The sequence below is a fragment of the Acartia tonsa genome, chromosome 14 (assembly GCF_053477335.1).
Source record: "Acartia tonsa isolate MP-2025a chromosome 14, ASM5347733v1, whole genome shotgun sequence".
In the NCBI taxonomy this organism is placed as follows: domain Eukaryota; kingdom Metazoa; phylum Arthropoda; class Copepoda; order Calanoida; family Acartiidae; genus Acartia; species Acartia tonsa.
Genome location: NC_137273.1, coordinates 22,983,238 through 23,001,471, shown reverse-complemented (window position 1 = coordinate 23,001,471; position 18,234 = coordinate 22,983,238). Strand labels below are relative to the sequence as shown.

Below are 18,234 nucleotides of genomic sequence, written 5' to 3'. Positions count from 1 at the left end.
ACCAAATCAAGAAGGAGATATGGACAATAAAATCAATACTCTTGTGGAGAATATCAAATAAATATTTTTATATCAATCTTTTATTTTTTAGTGACGTAGCTACTTTATAATTAGGGTATGTCTGTCTGTATGTTTCTTCATCACAAAATAAAAGTAATTTAGTTAACAAAGTTTTATGATTAGAGACGTTACCCTGGTAGCCAGGATACTCTGCACCCTGGTAGCCAGGATACTCTGCACCCTGGTAGCCAGGATACTCTGCACCCTGGTAGCCAGGATACTCTGCACCCTGGTAGCCAGGATACTCTGCACCCTGGTAGCCAGGATACTCTGCACCCTGGTAGGCAGGATACTCTGCACCCTGGTAGGCAGGATACTCTGCACCCTGGTAGCCAGGATACTCTGCAAATTCTAAAAGATAATCAAATTTTAGTTTTAAAGAAGATTACATTTTAATTTTAACTTAGTCTATAAATTTCCTCCATTTTCACGAAACTTTTTGGGTAAAGTCCCTTTCATGGCAACGCCTCTCAAGGGGCGTTCAGTCGTATTTTCACAGTAGCTTTTCTCTATTTCTAGCCCATGCGCGGGGCTGTAACCCAGCTGGCAATCACCTAACCCAACTTAACCTAACCTTACATAAAAAAAACTTACCAAAAGCTAATGCAAATATACGACGAAATGTCCCTTAAGAGGCGTTGCCACAAAAGGGAGTATACTCAAAATTTTGACATTTCTATTTAAAAGAATATTTTATTTAAAAAAAAACATTTTATTATTTTTAGGTTCACAAATGTGTTCATTAAAATAAATTAAACAAATGACTTTTTCCATCCAGTAGATTCATCCAGAAGTCAACACGAGTTGCATACCTAAATTAGAAAGCTGTATACAAGAAATATTACAATTAATGGATGTATTTTCATTGTGTAGAATTAAAAAGGTTTACTACTTAAATAGTTCTATCAAATAGTATTTTTTTTATTGCACGACCTTTGTAGTCCTATGCAAAGTAATGCGTTTCACCTGTTTGGGGCCAGGGCATTTGCTCTATTCTTAGTTTTTATGGTGCGCAGTATATACATCTTTTAAGGTATTTGTTACAACAGATTTTGGGCTGAGATTCAAACCCTTCACTGTGGCTTGGCCCTGAATTCTTTTATGATCTGGTAGTTTAAGTATTATGTAATGTTTTTAATTTAAAACTTACTTTTCTGAATAAACCATACTTGGCTCAGGTTGTATCTCCATATACAAAGGGTCACTAAAAATATTTTAAATTACCTTATAATTGCTGTATGGAAAAAGTAAAAAATACAGGTTCATTGTGAAATAAACATTTTACCTTGGGTTAAATTTAGCCCATGTATCCTCTAAAGATGGGGTTCCAGTTTTGGCAAAATCTACAAGAAAAAATTTTAACAGAAGTAAGAAAAATTTTCCCTGTAGAAATTTGAGGTTCCTAGATCATTACAGAAAGACTTACGGACAAAGTAAGTTATAAAGTTGATGCTAAATTGATCAGCATAGACTTCACATAAAAATCAGACGTCTATATAAGATAGCAGCTGAGTGAATAAACTTTTCTTGCAAATATATATATGTAATATTTATATGAAAATTGCAAACTGACCAATGAAATACTATACTTGATGCTTAGTAGTATATGGAATCAGACATTTATCTTGAATAGTAGCCAAGAAATTTTTATTTTTCCCATAACATTTTCTAAAGACTAACAAAGGTATGAGCGTTTTAGATTAGAGAATAGCTTTGTTAAAAAATCGGGTATAGTCCCTTGCGTGACAACTTCTCTTAAAGGGCGAATATAGGTTCGATATGATATGAGCTTATATCAAAGGTGCCATTACATACTTTTAGAATATCTATGCCAAATTTAAAAATTCAAAAAAATTTTTTAGTAGATTTTGCAATTTTCTGTTTCAATTGAACATATAATAAATGAGATTGCCAACAAAATCGTTTATTTTAGCCCTTTACAAGACTTTTTTTTGACTATTTTGCTTAAGTTTGATTGACTATTACATTGGCACGCACCTTAAAAGATAATTTAAATGTTTATTATTTTAGATTATATACTAGTTTATTTAATTTTTTAAAAAGCATAAAAATAATTTGCGTAGAAGGGCGTCAGGAGTATTGACAGGGTAAATAATACGTCTTAAAGTTTATTTTCTGTACAGAGATCTTTGATTAATTCATGATGATATAAACAACCCTTTTGTATGCATTTTCAACACACACACACACGGCCACAAAAAAACAGGGATTTGAAATCATTCTTCCTCCAAGAAAATTTTATCGATTATTTTTTTTTACTTTTTACATTATTTGATGTTTTTTTAACTTTTAAATAATTTACTTTTTGAAGGTAGAAGGAGGGTATATTTACCCCTGATTAATTGGTTTCTACGTTATTAAGACTATCATTTAACGAAAGCTTTTTAATTCAACCTTGCCACGAAGCCTTGTGTGATGCTAGGGTGTTTGAGTTCTTAGGGAACCACACTAATTACAAAATATTTTCTTTGAGATTGACGGGTTTTAAGCTATAAACAGACTTATACAATTGAATATGTAAACATTTTTAAGTTATTTATAATCTATGGAATTGCACCTTTGATATAAGCTCATATCATATCGAACCTATATTCGCCCTTTAAGGAGCTTTTTGATGTAATTTTGAAGTAGATTTTCTCCTATTTCTAGCCCCTGCGGGGTAATCACCTAATCTAACATAACCTAACCTAAAATAACCTATCAAAAACTTCTGTGAAAATACGACAAAATTCCCCTTAAGAGGCATTGTCACGAAAGGGATTATACCCAAAAAATCTTACCAGTCCACCAGGAGAGAAAGAGTTCTCTGACAGTAAGATCTTCTTCAGTGAAATCTGTTACGATGTCAAACTGAAAATGTAAGAAAATAATCATCAATTCACCATTTATACACCTAGCAAAATTATATAATCTTTTTTTAATATATTCTAAATGTGACTTTATTTTAATGTCTTTCATAGCTCACTCATAGAATATTAGATTCTAAATTGTAAGTTACATGCTCGAAACCACCCAGAAGGGGGAATCTTTTGTAATTATTGAAAATTGGCAGTTTTTGTGAAGTAAACGTTGTTGCAAATATAGGTATTAATCAAGATGCATGTCTGCTTATCATTTCAGCAAAATAATTGAACTTAATCCAAGCTTATTAGGTCTTTTAAAAACACAGATATACAACGCCAAACATATCATGCAAAATTTTAAGCAAAATTTAAAATCAAAGTTTCAATTTGTTCTATTACTTTTTACTTACATTAAACAGATGAAAGATGTCATCAGCATGTCCCACCCCAATGCCCAGGGCATCAGAGTCTATGCCATAGACAAGGTCAATGTAGTTATTTTTAGACTTGTATGTCAGCATGTAGTTGTAAACAGGAACATACTCTGAAGCAACTATGCTAAATCTAAATTATTTTACATACATATTATTGTCTTAGTTGGTTCACTGTTATGTATTTACATAAATCTAAATTATTTTACATACATATTATTGTCTTAGTTGGTTCACTGTTATGTATTTACAATGTCATGCATATATTTTCCAACTAGAAGACTAGTTGTTTTGCCCCTATCATCAAGGGGGTCTTAATTTAATCCCAGGATTTATCTGAAGCTTACCTAAACTTAGAACTCAATCAGTTCAGTTATTGAATTCTTAAGTTTCAGAGAAAAAAACCTTACTACTTTATAAAATTGGATTATTCAATATTGCCACCCCTTCCCCGACTCCCTAGTCTCTTACTAAGATTGATCTTACAATTATTATAAATTTGTTATATGAATACAACCTGTGATTACCAACCCAAAATTTCATGTCAGTGAACAGATCCACAACTTGAACCAAAGTTTCCATTGAGGCCAATTCATCTCCGAGGTAGAAGTTCCTTACCTCTCTTAATGAATAAATTTAACAAGGGATTTGATCTATATTTTTCACTTTTTATCTCATGGTTATATTATTTTCTTTCAGACTTGAAATGTGTAATTTAGTCAAAAAGTAAGATGATTCTGTGTTTTATCAAATGTTTTTTAAAAATATTTTCATTACCGCTTTGTTTAATTTGAATACATAATTTAGAATACCTTGCTACATCAATCATCTCAGATGTAAAGTTATCACTTTCAAATACATATCTAGTACCATAGTAGTCCCAATCTTCATTTAGAAAAGACCACTGATATGTGTTCAATCATTTCACAATTTAATTAAATGATTGAAAATAAAAAATTAAATTATTTTTTTTCTCATATTCATTCGAATCCGGTGGATAGGAACCGGTTCTCATCCATACGAAAAAACTATGTACATATAATTGTACATTCTATATCCGCGGAAAGCCGTTTATAATACGAGGAAATAAATAACTATTCTCAAATAAAATAACTTTAACTTTAGTTTAACTGAAATGATTTCCTGGTATTTTCCAACAACATAGTCAATAGCAGAAATTATTCCTTCTGCTGAATTGACACCATTAATTATTGGAACTTTATTAAATTCCCCTTTCCTAAAATAAGTGCACATTTTGATATTATTTTTAATTACTACACAATTAGATTTTAATAACTTTTTTCTTATAAATTGTATAATAAATATGATTTTTTAGGTACCTAATTAAATCATCTGGTCTTTCAGGTAGGTATGGATAATCTAGATAATTATCTAGACAGGGTACCCAGGGATAGTTCTGATGATTGTATCCAACAGCTTCTGCTGTAAACAACAAGGTTGAGAGATCTTCATAGTTTTCCAGACATTCCTTAATTGAAATTTATCTTAAATAAAATATAACTAGCTGTAATTGGCAAGTTAAATTGATTCATTCTTACTTTTTATCTCCTTAATGTCCCTTTAATCAAACTTCTATAAAAAAAGTAATTGTTATCTATTTTCTAACTTTAACTGAACTCTAAACCTTTGATTGTAAACATCTATTGGAAAGTTACTGAATTTACCTTTATTAACTCATCAGAATCTACTGAGCATTCTAAGGCTTCTGCAAGATCATATGCTACTCTTCTCAACTGACCATTTTCAGGAATTTGATTTCTGTATTAAATAATTTTAATTTTAATTAAAAGCTGACAAAAGCCTCAGTATCCCTTTAAAACTGATAAGGTTCTGGTTGATTATTGCCAGTGCCTTCGGCATCTCGGGTCTAAAAAGACTGGTTCTAATCTTATAATTGAACATTTTTAAATCAGCAAAAAGCTGTTTATAATACAATGTGATAAATAACTATTAGCAACTTTACCTTGCATCATACTCATTGCCACTCTGTCCAATTGCCTTGTGAAACAGACCTTTGGTGGTTGGAGATACCAGATTGAACAGAACACTTCTACTACCTGCTGACTCTCCAAAAAGTGTAATATCATCTGGATTTCCACCAAAACTGGCAATGTTATTCCTAATTGGATAAGTAAAAGTTGATTCTGTGGTATGAACTACAACATATAATCATGAAGTATACACTTGGAATCAAATTTGAATAAGGCACAATAAATCTGAAGAAGAAAAAAGTTTTAGATGAAAATTATTTTTACCTGACCCACTGAAGTGCTAGAGCTTGATCTTTAAAACCTTGATTGCCAGGGATCAAAGCATTTTCCAAACTCAAAAATCCAAATACTGCTATTCTGGAATAATCAAAATTTATACATATATTTATTCATAGTAATGATCTGGTATTGATCTTAATTTTTTTTTCAAGAACCTGTAGTTCAGTGTAACCAATATTACATCCTTATCCAACAGGAATTTAGGTCCATAATCCTGTTCTGTTCCAGAGCCTGAAAGAGAAATTCAATACAAATTCTTGAAACATTCTATTTCTGTAATCTATTAGATGGATCTTGTACATAAACTAAACTAACTTTTGTATCATTAGCTGATAAAACTAAGTAAGATTTTTTAAAAAATATTCACCATATGTCAGAGCACCTCCATGGAGCCATACCATAACAGATTTATTCCCTCCAGTCTCAGGGGTGTAAACATTCAGATATAGACAGTCCTCTTCAAAAGATACTAAAGGATCTGAATAATTTGATGAAAAGAATTAATTTATAAATAAAAATTTGAAAAAGTATAGGTAATTACTATTTAGAATATGACATGATCATCTTTTTGATGATTAATTAAGGCATTTTTGTAGTGACATTTGAAGGTTATGTAATCATTTCAAGCTATTCAAATAAGTATAATTTACTTGGCTGTGGACAAAAAGGACCATCTTTATCTGCTATATATAGGTCATCTTCATAGTTTGTTATTATTTCAGCATCCTTATAGAAAATATCTTTTACTGATAATTGAAATTTTTGACAATCTTAAGTAAGCAATTTGTATATCTTGGAACAATCAAAACTGAATATTCATGGCATTTTTAATGATGAATTCAGAACTTTTAGAATGATCAATACTTTAAGACACTTGGCCTTTTACTTTTAAGCTCCATTCATTTATTAATGAAATTCCCACTTTAAAAGATTCAAGTATATATTCTAAAGTTTGTGCTATTTTAAGGCTTTTATACTACAGTTATTAATTTCCAGGACTGAATACCTGAAACCTTCTGACTATATTAGCATACTTTAGTCCTTTAAACTTCTTAAATCTAAAAGAAAATTACATCTTTTGAAGTTAACTTTTTTAATTATCGCTCAACTTATAGAATAATGTTTAGATTTTATTGAAAATATAAAAAGTAGTTAACAATAAAATATTTTGTACTGCTAATAGTACCTTTGTCCTTTTTCAGTTAGGTCCCATATTCCCTGTATACTTCCAAGAGGTGTTTTCACTACTGGATTTTCACCAGCCTCAAAACCTGTAGGTTTAAATCATTTATTATAACACAATTTTAGGTATACTATTTTCAAAATTAAGCATATTATGTTTTAATGTTATCTCTTATCTGTCAATTATCACCTATACAATTAGGAGAAAAATATCCGAGTAAAACAAGCAGCAATGACAGTTTCATTATAACTGAATTTTAATATGCATAACTCCAAATATCAGTACTACATACAATGTATCTCATTGTATAAATTGATAGCAGAATTATAAAAACTTATAAATTATTACATTCAAGATAGAAGTTTAAACTTTTAAGGTTCTTAGACCTCTTAAATTCTTAGATTTCTTGATCATTTATTGCAATATTTTTGTTCAGTTGCAAAAATGTACTATAATGATATTTTTTTTCCTTCTTTTATGAAATGCTTTTTTATACACAAAATTTTCTTATCTCTTAAGAAAAAAAGATAGGACTCATTTATAGTCAAAATATTCTCAAAGCATAACATTTCATATTATATCTTCATTAACATTTATTTAAATGGTAAAGAAAAAAGGATAAATAAAAATTATTTAGTTCAAAGTTTTATTAATTAAAAAATGTTCAAAGTAATAAAAAGAATAAAAAAAAATGTTCAAATTTAAATATTGAAGGCAAGAAGGGTTTCTGATGTTGCAGTAAACAGATCACTAAAGTCACTGCCATCTAATCATTTTAATTGTCATTTACGTTTTTGTTAACAGAAAATTATTCAATTCAAAATTTAGAACATACCTTAAATAAGATATGCTGAAAGAAGGTGTATCAACTATTTTTTTTATAGCTAGCCGGTTCTTTTAGTAAGTAGTAGATGTAAAATTTTTCATAGAATTCAGATATGCAATCGGTTTTTTTGTAGACCTCTTATTTTTTAAGTAATTTAAGTTTAAAAAAAAATTAAGTCGATTTTAAGGTACTAAAATGCAACAAAAAAAAGAAAGAAAATGGTCATTATGAACAAAAATAGTAAGATCTTTAATTTGATACCTTACTTTTTCAATTCTGTCAGGTAATTATTGAAAAAATCGATTTTTTTAAACCCACGAGAATAAAAACTTTGAACTTACTTTTATTATTTCACAGGTAAAAAAATATGGGTTCATATATACCTTTAGAATCAGAAAAATATTATGAATCCATTGTAAGCAAAATTGAAAAAAAAAGTTTACAATATAGTATATAAACTACAATAAAAGGAATTATATGAAAATATCATATTATATTGTACAGGCAACGTCTTAATTCTTGAATTGAGTATAAAAATGGGAAGGGGGTAAAGAGGGGGTAAAAAAGGGAAGACGATAGTGTTGCCTGAACAAAAAATATAATTGGCCATTTGATTATTTTTTTATTTTTTTACTTTTTTTCAATTTTGCTTACAATGGATTCGTAATATTTTTCTGATTCTAAAGGTATATATGAACCCATGTTTTTTATGTCTGTTTGAGAAAATATTTAGGTCTAAAGTTTTTATTAAACCGAGGTTAAAAAAATTGATTTTTTCAATAATTACTCAACAGAATTTTAAAAGTAAGGTGTCAAATTAAAGATCTTACTATTTTTGTTCTTACTGGCCATTTTCTTCTTTTATTTTGTTGCGTTTTAGTACCTTAAAACCGACTTAATTATTTAAAAAAAAAACTTAAATTACTTAAAAAATAAGAGGTCTACAAAAAAACCGATTGCATATCTGAATTCTATGAAAAATTTTACATCTACTACTTACTAAAAGAACCGGCTAGCTATAAAAAAAAAAGTTGATACACCTTCTTTTAAAAATATGATTCTTCAAAAGATTAAATGACATTAAATTTCCTGGATGATCTCTGTGGAGATTCTGAATCCCTGAATCTCCAATAGTTCCTAAAAGCAATAAATGATAATGAATTTATGAACATTTATTTAACCCATTCGTACCCACACGTCAATATAACTACGTTAAAGTAGCCTCTGTTTAGAGGGCTCTAAACTCTGACAGGGATGATACTTATAAAAAATGAAATTAGATGTTGAAAGATTATAGCTATTACTTTAATTTTAGAAATTAAAAATATTAAAACAATAAAAAATTAAAATTTTAATGCTTCAATGTAAAGCTTAATCAAAAATTGAAAATTGAGAGGGTAATAATTTTTATAGTTATAAATCAACCAAAAGATATGGTGTTTTTACAAATTTTATTGAATGTTGTGTTTATTAATAATCCAAATTCTAAGCTTTTAATAAAAATTGTAAGAGATTCTTAAAATTTCATGGAGAGAAAAGTATTTGAAAAAGTTACGTAAGTATCATTACGTATGGCTGAAGATTCCCCCATAGTATTTATAGTAGTAATATGCATAATGAATACATAAATCCCCTAGAAATTATGCCCTAAAATTATGTTTGGGGTGCTTGGTCAGTCCTTAAACATATATCATTTTTAAACTGATAACTCATATTTTCAAAATAATTTCATCTAAAAAAATATTCTTTAATGCAATTACATTAAAATAAATATGTAGATATATAATTTTTACTATTTTGTTCTTTATAATACTTCACCATCAAAAGAATAAGTTTGATTTAAAAATCGAACTTTCAGTTGTAAAATTGTAGGTAGAAGGGATCTTGGACAAAGTAGCTTCGGACAAAGTAGCTTCGGACAAAGTAGCTTCAGGACAAAGTAGCTTCCGGACAAAGTAGCTTCCGGACATTTACTTAAGAAAAGTAGCTTCTAATAGTAATAAAGGTTATGGCCGCAGCGCTCGGCCCCCTGGCCTGCCTAGCCGCGGGCGCTCGGCCCCCTTGCCTATAACCTAACCTAACCTATGTATGAATGTTTAATGTACATTAACTTCTAATTGTATTGAAAGCAAACAAAACTTTAACAATTTTAACAAAAAGTGGATCGTGGATTTTACTAAAAATGGTTCGGCGATTTTTTTTTATAATTTTTAATTCGTTTTACCATTTTTTAAAATTTTTACAATTTCTGTCCGCCTTTCTGTCTGTCTGTCTGTCATTTTGTCTGTCTATTTGTCTGTCTTTAAGTCTGTCTTTATGCCTTTTTCTATGTCTCTCTTTCTGCGTAGACATTTCTTAAGTAAAACGTCCTAAAATTTTTCAAAGGTTATTAAATAAAAAAATCTTCCAAATTTAAGGATAAAATCCACCACTGCTGTTAAAAAAGTTTAACAATAAAATCCAATATGGCGATAAAACACACAGGGACGAAATTCAAAACCAAAATTTCTTTCTTGAATAACTTTGTCTACAGGGTGAAATTTAAAAATCCGTCCGACAGTTGTCCCAAAGTCTGTGTTGGCTACCCAACGGCATGGTTTCGAACCCGATACAACCTTGCATTAAAAATATCGACCCTTACCTCACACTTAATAAATGTGATATCACTTGAAAAGTTTTTAGGGGGTTTTACTTAAAAGATGTCGCATTAGGAGGTTTGTCGTTTAGGAGGTTTTTTCTATTTTTCTAAGGAAGCTACTTTTCTTAAGTAAATGTCCGGAAGCTACTTTGTCCGGAAGCTACTTTGTCCTGAAGCTACTTTGTCCGAAGCTACTTTGTCCGAAGCTACTTTGTCCAAGATCCTAGAAGAGGTAGAAGAGGACTAAAGAACAAGGATAACAACATTCATAAGCAGTGAAGACATAAAAATCAAATATTGACAAACAGACAATGTGAGATAATTTCTGATGTTCAATGTACATAACATGAGAGGGAGAAAATTTGAAGAAAAAAAGAGAGAAAGAAGATAAAGAGAGACCAAGTAAAATACATACTGGATATTCACAAAAAATCCACGAGCCTACTTGCTGAGAGAAAGTAACCTTTCCCATATTCAGTTACTGAACGATGTACTAGCAAACCTATCAAATTATAAAGCAGCTGTGTTACTATCTATATAGTAGCTTCGCTTTGTTAGTAATAAAAAATAGGAGGGTTAGACATTTATAATGCTAAATTGGAAAAAGGGATGGTTAAATGACATACACTCTAGAAATTAAATTCATTTTTTAAGAACGTAATTAGACTAATATAAAGAATTAAACATTTAAATAATTTCTAAGAAAGTAGAAAAAAACTTCTTTACATACACTTAAAAATTGTTTTTATAAAATTCTAACACTCCTTAAGTGTACAAATTTGAATATGCAATACAATAATTCTATAAAATCTTATTTTATACTATACTGAGCTTCATGTCAATGGTTATGAGGATAAATGATTTTCATCTAAAATAGATATCTCTTTATCCCTTGATAAACAGGAAATGGGGATGGTCAAGCAAGTCAGATATTGTTTTACAACAGAGATATGATAAATTAATTGGGTGTAGGATGGTGGGGGCGGGAATTTAAAAAAGGATTAACTCTTAAAAACTCGATGGTCAAGAAAAAAGGGGGTGTTGTACATAAGCTGAAAAAACAAATTGACCGGAAATGCGCGCTATTTGACATCCTAACAACTCATTATCTTGAAACTAAGGGAAAAACAAAATGAGGGCGGGGCATAAAAAATCTTATTTGTGATTGGATGAAATTACTGTTAGGTATATGGTATGGTAATTTCTCTCGCGCATTTGTTAAACCGTGCATAGAAAAGGATTTAGACTGTGTTCTATATTTGATAAATTGAATAAGGAGAAAAGAAAATACAGATCTTTACTAATTTGTAAATTTTTAGTAGTAAATAAAGTTATTTATAGGTTAATTTTATTAGGTAAATATATAAGAATATTGTAAATAAACTAAACATAAGATACACTGAAAAGAAAAAAGGTGTAATTGTTCCCTAATTCCTGATGATGTTATACATTTTTTTCTAGCTTATATTTGCTTGGGTCTCAAGGGATATGACAATGGCTGATAAATAGATGTAAAACCCTGAAGTCTATACACACTGTAGAGTACAATTAGCAGTTGAAATGTTTGGACACTCAACTTAATGAAACAACCAATCAAAATTAGATAAAAGTCCCCAAAATTGTAAAGCCAAGAACTAAGAAAATTTTGTTAAAATACTTTTGGGAGTGGTGTAATAAAAAGACCCCCCTCTCTGTTTTATTTGTCACTAAGCTATATAATTAAAAAAGAAATGTTTTTTTCTAAACCATTTTTTTATTTTGTACCATCAGAAATAAAAGTAAATAAATTTTACTATGAATTAAGAAACATAAATAACGTTTTGTTATCAATTTTAGTAGTCAATGTGTTATTTACTATCATCTGATTACGAGGTAGGGAGTGGCCGAACGTCAATTTATTGACGTGGTCATATTTTCTGTCATAGTGGTCATAATAAAAAAAATTCTTTTGATTTGCATGCAAACCATCCATAGTCAGTAGAGTATGTCAGAAAAAGTTTTAATTTTTAAGTAATTCTTGGGGTGGATATTAATGGGTTAAACATATAAAGGTTATTCATCTATTATATCTATATATGTAAATTTAATAAACTAATACATTATGGAATACATTAATATGTCTATATAATGTCTTTAATCAAAAGATTATTTTTCTTTAACACAATATTCTTGACATTTTACCTCCCTGAATTTGAAAAAAAAAACAATTCACAATCTGTAACCTAATAAAGGAAACATATTCTTTTATTTTCCTGGCTACCCATTAGTAAATATAAAGAAAGTTTACCTTGAAGGCTTTCTTGTAGTTAGAGTAGGAGTAGTAGTTGTAGTTGTTGGAAAAGTTCTAGGTGACACTGGAGATCTACAGCAAAAAATATTGATTGAATAATATACCCATGAACTTCATTCAATTTTTCTAAGATAATATAAAAACTAGGATAATAACATTCAAAAGTAGCAAATCACAAAATTCATGGAATGTACATTGGTACAAACAGACAAAGTGAGCTATAGAGTAGAAGTTCAGTTCTCATGACAAAGAAAAAAAATAGAGATTGCAAAATTTATTATATATAAGGTTTATGTCTTTTGAAGCATGACTGATAGACAGTTGGACAAAACAATGTAAAGATTAGATGCAAATATGTCATAGAATTTTCATTTCATTTCAGATGTCTATCTTCGACAGCAGCCAAGAAAAATCACATTTCCCACATAGCCTTATGGACTAGCAGACATAAAGACAAAGTGAATTATATGGTAGGTTTTATACTAAAAATGTTGTATGTGACATGATATATTATTTAATAATTACCTCTGAGAGTTGTTATTTCTCCATTCAGGTGTGTAGTAGCACTTATCAAAGCCATCATCATTGGTATAGCAACATTTGGAACAACGATTCCTTGATAAAAAAAAAGCTTTATTTGTTGATTTGTGAAATTTGTTACATCCTTTTTATAATATATATTTGAAATAAATACTACAATAAAATATTTTGTTTTTCTCCAGTGAATTTATAAATTCTTACCTGGGTTCACTTTCATAAGAGTAGTAGAATATTTCTTCTCCATTACTGTCTTTCTCATAGCAGGTTTTCTCGGTGTTCATTTCATAGCAGGCCTGTCTGGGTGCTGCTTGTCTTGTAGGTTCAGGTGTCCTTACAGTTGGACTGTTAGAAGGTACTTCAATAGAAGTGCTGGAAGGTTCATCATTGTCGTAATCATTATCAGAATTATCATGATCATCATGAAATTGTCTCCATATCTGAGCATAGCAGTCATGTCTATCCCTCCATTCTCTTATCCTCTTACATTTCTTCCATGCCCTCCTATCTCTAAAATGATTATAATTCATGTTAATGTTTAATTTCAGAAAACACTTTTTACTGTTTTAAAAATCAGAAGAATGTTTGGCTATATACAATGAAATAGTTTTTTATTAGTAATAAAACAAGGATGACAAAATCCATAAATAGCTAAGAAAAATTTGTGACATAGACAAACGGACAAAGTGCGTTAAAGAGCAGATTATCTGTTATCATAACAAAGAAAAGAATAAGTGAGAATATGCAACACCTTAAAAAAATGTTATTTTATTTGAAAGTTGTAAAAAAAAGCAGCTAAAAAGCTGCTTAGAAGCAGTAAGACTACCATAGGTTTTTTATACCTAATTGTGGGGCATAATGAATGGGGAATGTTGGCAAGAAGTTTCAGCCGTGTATCTTTTGTTATGTATACTGTATAGTTCATCTTCATAACTTATTATTAGTTTTTTTTTGTTGTAGCCGGAAAGATATGTTGTAAAAGTGGCTAAAAAGCTTCTTAAAGGCAGTCCGACCGCTACGGATGTTTTATACTTAATTCTGCTCCATATTGATGGGAATAGGGACAAGAATTTTCAGTTTTATATCTTTTGTAGGAGCTGCGAAAATTACCCCCAAAACGTTTCAGACTTACAGACGTACAGACGGACATTTCAAATTATTGAGTAGCTGCGCTACTAAAAAAAATAACTGCCCATGTAGCAAAATGCATGTTCACAATCTAACCAATAATATGGTTGAATTGTTCTTTCACTTTGTTTTATTAATTTCAATTTACTGATCATTGATCTAGATACAAATTTTCATTCCCAATAGCTTGTCACCACCCTTTACCACAAAAAAAGCTTGGACGTCCATGTTAAACTTCATTTAAGTTTATGGAATATTTAGCAGAAAGTAGAATAAATAAACTTACCCTCTATGACCAGCACTAACCATGCTCACTACCACAAACAGTACCTTAGAAACATCATTTTTAGAAATGTTTCAATTAGAAGGAATTCGAAATTTGAAGACAACAAATTTAACATCTAACAGAAATTATAAAAGGTATAATCTCATCCTTATGTAAAAGTAACAGGATGTTTTATGTGTCTGTAGCTAAAGATCACAATAACCGCTGAACCTATATGGTTCACCTTTACAGTGAAGCTTCTTAACGGTTCAGGGAAGGTTTAAAATTATTTTTGTGGAGGTTACATTCACCCTATAAAGAGAAATTAACCTGGTAAAAAAAGATTAGTTGCAAAAAAGCTTATATACAGGATACTTTTTTTGGACTTGTTTATAAAGATGCTTAAAATGGATGCCAAAACATTACTTACCAAAAGCTTAAGTGAAGTATTCATATTGAATCTTATTTCCAAACTTGGTTATACTTGGCGAGATCTGCCTTTTTATAAGGATTACCATATTAGAGAAAGTGGGAGTACCCATATCAGCATAAAGCACTGGAGAAAGAAAGAAGGAGTATCTTGGAAAATACGTACTCCATGTTCATCTTACATATTAAAGAGTTAAAAAAGAGTTTTCACCATGGCTTTGAATCTGAATCATTTTCACTGTTTAAAAACCATGTCTTAAAGAGATAGAAAAAAAAGATATAAATCTCATTTTGTTGGGTCGAATGGAATACCAATAAATATATAATAAATTGTATAAACTCCAGGAGGGAGGGGACATTGGAGTATAAATTGTAATAGATACATGTTCTCTCAATATGGTTAGCTTTTAATCTTTATCAAGCGACCACAGACCTGCACTCCCCTTATTTTAAAATAAATTGAAATAAACCTGCGGGGCTACCCTGTACTTCATAGACCTGCGGGGCTACCCTGTATTTCATAGACCTGCGGGGCTACCCTGTACTTCATAGACCTGCGGGGATACCCTGTTCTTCAAAGACCTGCGGGGCTACCCTGTACTTCATAGACCTGCGGGGCTACCCTGTATTTCATAGACCTGCGGGGCTACCCTGTACTTCATAGACCTGCGGGGATACCCTGTTCTTCAAAGACCTGCGGGGCTACCCTGTACTTCATAGACCTGCGGGGCTACCCTGTATTTCATATACCTGCGGGGCTACCCTGTATTTCATAGACCTGCGGGGCTACCCTGTACTTCAAAGACCTGCGGGGCTACCCTGTACTTCATAGACCTGCGGGGCTACCCTGTACTTCATAGACCTGCGGGGCTACCCTGTACTTAATGCTTTATGCTTTGTGATGTTTAAACTTGTCGATGTTATCTCTGCAATAATAAGTCTACTTAATGCATAACATAAACGTCAGTATTTAAAATTAATATGCTAGTTATGTGTTTTGTGAATTCTGAGGCCTGGTAACCCTTAGATTTTCAGTGAACAATTTAAATTTCTAGTTATTTATTCTTACATCAAATAAGAGGGGTTTTACATTTAAATCTTGTATTTTACAAGTATAAATAATTACAATAACATAAAATAATAAAATAAATATCAGCTGGTATCTCATGTAGCTTAACACGTGGTTTTACTGAAATAAAATAAAATATAAACCTAAACTGCATGAAATTAACTTGACTTTACTACTATTTGACTAAAATTAAACTACAATATGATCAATCTTTTCTATTCTGGGCTGAAGACCTTGAATTAAACAAGATTGATAATATGTCTTAAAAGTATTGAAGGTCTAAAAGCAGAAATAAAGAAATAAAATAAAATTAAAATTAGATATAATATCTTACCAAACATTGAGCTTTCCAGGCTGAAAGGTAGAACATAAGAAGTTAACAAATCATCCGTTAAATCTTCTGTGGTGTATAAAGTCTAAATATCTAACATTAATAGCATAGATTAGGTATATCAACTACTACATTTGATATACCCAACCATAAAACATAAAAGGGGTTGGTTCTTAAAGCTACTAAAACATAAAAGATCTAAACTTTAACAAAATCATTTGAATACTCTATGGTTTAAAGCAGTAAAATACAATAAAATTAAGTCTATCACTTAAACACTCTATGGACAAGAGTAAAAGTAATAAACGTAGGACAAAATAAAGCTGGCTTCCACGCCTTTATTATGAAAGGACTTACCTAACCAAGCTTTTGAACTTGGTAGCTGAGGGCTTGTGCCTAGTGTTAATGCTAGGACTTTACTGGTCAGACTACAATTCTAATCCGAATGTTCTATGCTTTTATAGTAAATCTTTCAGACTAGAACTGGTTCTATTTGTAAACAAATGTGTACAGCACATTTATTTATCTATTTATTATCAAATTTTATAAATAGCAACGTAATTTCTATACTAATTTTACATATTTTAAAATAGAAATAAAATTTTAAGTAAATGTTTCAATTTTGCCCTTTGCAGACGAAATGAAACATTTCTAAAAAGAAAGAAAGTTTTATGTTCAATTTTACTCAGAACATCCTAAAATCTACAAAACACTGGGCAAACACAGATGAGAAAAATTGAACATATTATAATGAATAGATATTTCCTGAATGTATTTTCATTTTTAACTAAACAGGATCAATTTCTCTAGAATCAAAATTCTGTAAATAGTTAAAGTTGGTCATTCTTCAGAAATTTAAATTCCCTGTATCTTTCGTAGATTACAGTACACATGATATTCTTTTTAGAATGAAAGTAGATATACCATTGCAGATTAATTATGCATCCAGAAATAATTTGGTCTGGGTTATTAAAAGTACCCAGGAATCTTAAGGGATATTACAATGGACTGTAAATTAATATACATATCCAATTATGATAAACAAAAATATCCCTTCTATAGATTATTTAGTTTGTTAAACGGTTTGGACATTACTAGTTTTGAACCAAACAATAAAAGTTCCCAAAGTTTTAAAACTTTGGGTACCAGTGTAATTTAAAGTCCAATATTCCCTCCCTCCATGATAAAAATCAACTTGGAAAAGGATGGGTGATTTCTTTGTGGGGACCCACCCCCCTCACCCCCAATATCTTTTAAAAAGAGAGTAGTACCAGGGAGGAAGGAGGACATTGGTCTGTAAATCATATTTTCACCCAAAGTTTTATAAACATGCTCAATAATTGCAATAATTTTAGTCTAAATTAGGGGAAATTTTGTTAAGCATTTTTGGGGAAATACATCAATTTATTGTCTTATCTCTTGAGATCCCTGGGATTGCGAAAATAACAGACAGGTTCAAAGACCTATGCAGAAACCCGCAAATAAAAGATGACGTCAATTAACAATAATAGTACAAAATAGAAATGGTCTATAATTTGTAATTCCCAGTTCTATTAAAACAGGGAGTGCCCAGGGATGGAAGGGACACTGGGCTGTTTATTACACTAGTCCCAAAAGTTTTATAGTAACGTTTTCTTATTCGTTAGCTTACAAATCTTGGTGACTTTTATTGATTTGTTTGGTAAATTAAGTTGAGTGGCTAACGTTTCAACCACAAATTGCAATCTACATAAGGGGTAATTTTGTGTATCATCATTGGGAATGTAAATCAATTTATCGGCCATTGTTTTTTTCCCTTAAGATCCCTAAGGAGTGTGAGATCTTATCGAATTCTCAAATCACGTTTTTTCAGCTGTCGTTGAGGGGCAACACATCGTAAAATTGACGACCTC

The 18,234-nt window shown here is 30.5% G+C and overlaps 2 protein-coding genes and 1 long non-coding RNA gene across 4 annotated transcripts; all 3 read right to left on the bottom strand.

The window, feature by feature from the left end:
• Positions 1–751: 751 nt before the first annotated feature.
• Positions 752–7,118, bottom strand: LOC145305324 (carboxylic ester hydrolase-like). Of its 2 annotated transcripts, XM_080146934.1 has the most exons (18): positions 7,019–7,118; positions 6,833–6,917; positions 6,653–6,704; positions 6,297–6,372; positions 6,014–6,124; positions 5,802–5,877; positions 5,632–5,724; positions 5,340–5,495; positions 5,041–5,134; positions 4,696–4,844; positions 4,502–4,592; positions 4,168–4,262; positions 3,873–3,977; positions 3,335–3,488; positions 2,862–2,931; positions 1,346–1,403; positions 1,211–1,264; positions 752–872 (listed from the first exon to the last, which is right to left on the bottom strand). In XM_080146934.1, exons 1-18 carry the CDS (start codon positions 7,071–7,073, stop codon positions 803–805), a joined length of 1,644 nt encoding a protein of 547 aa, XP_080003060.1. In that variant the 5' UTR covers positions 7,074–7,118; the 3' UTR covers positions 752–802. The 2 variants fall into 2 exon arrangements, with proteins under 2 accessions (XP_080003060.1, XP_080003061.1); XM_080146935.1 differs by lacking the exons at positions 6,653–6,704; positions 7,019–7,118.
• Positions 7,119–7,461: 343 nt separating this feature from the next.
• On the bottom strand, positions 7,462–15,002 carry LOC145305677 (uncharacterized). The gene is made up of 7 exons (XM_080147389.1): positions 14,944–15,002; positions 14,535–14,578; positions 13,325–13,630; positions 13,109–13,198; positions 12,581–12,655; positions 8,747–8,792; positions 7,462–7,597 (listed from the first exon to the last, which is right to left on the bottom strand). Exons 1-7 carry the CDS (start codon positions 14,965–14,967, stop codon positions 7,586–7,588), a joined length of 597 nt encoding a protein of 198 aa, XP_080003515.1. The 5' UTR covers positions 14,968–15,002; the 3' UTR covers positions 7,462–7,585.
• Positions 15,003–16,026: 1,024 nt separating this feature from the next.
• Positions 16,027–16,774, bottom strand: LOC145305600 (uncharacterized). Its single transcript, XR_013874633.1, has 3 exons — positions 16,700–16,774; positions 16,346–16,427; positions 16,027–16,131 (listed from the first exon to the last, which is right to left on the bottom strand). It is a non-coding gene; the product is annotated as an uncharacterized LOC145305600 (long non-coding RNA).
• Between the last annotated feature and the right edge of the window lie 1,460 nt (positions 16,775–18,234).

Bases quoted from the DNA above. Each gene is read 5' to 3' on its own strand.
- LOC145305324 (XM_080146934.1), bottom strand. From the start codon at position 7,073: ATGAAACTGTCATTGCTGCTTGTTTTACTCGGATATTTTTCTCCTAAT. The intron at 1,265-1,345 runs GTAAAATGTTTA...AAATATTTTTAG, and splicing joins TGGGCTAAATTTAACCCAAG to TGACCCTTTGTATATGGAGA. The intron at 873-1,210 runs GTAAGTTTTAAA...TTTCTAATTTAG, and splicing joins AGTATGGTTTATTCAGAAAA to GTATGCAACTCGTGTTGACT.
- LOC145305677 (XM_080147389.1), bottom strand. From the start codon at position 14,967: ATGAATACTTCACTTAAGCTTTTG. The intron at 13,199-13,324 runs GTAAGAATTTAT...TTTTTTATCAAG, and splicing joins TCTTATGAAAGTGAACCCAG to GAATCGTTGTTCCAAATGTT. The intron at 8,793-12,580 runs GTAAACTTTCTT...TATTGCTTTTAG, and splicing joins ACTACAAGAAAGCCTTCAAG to GAACTATTGGAGATTCAGGG.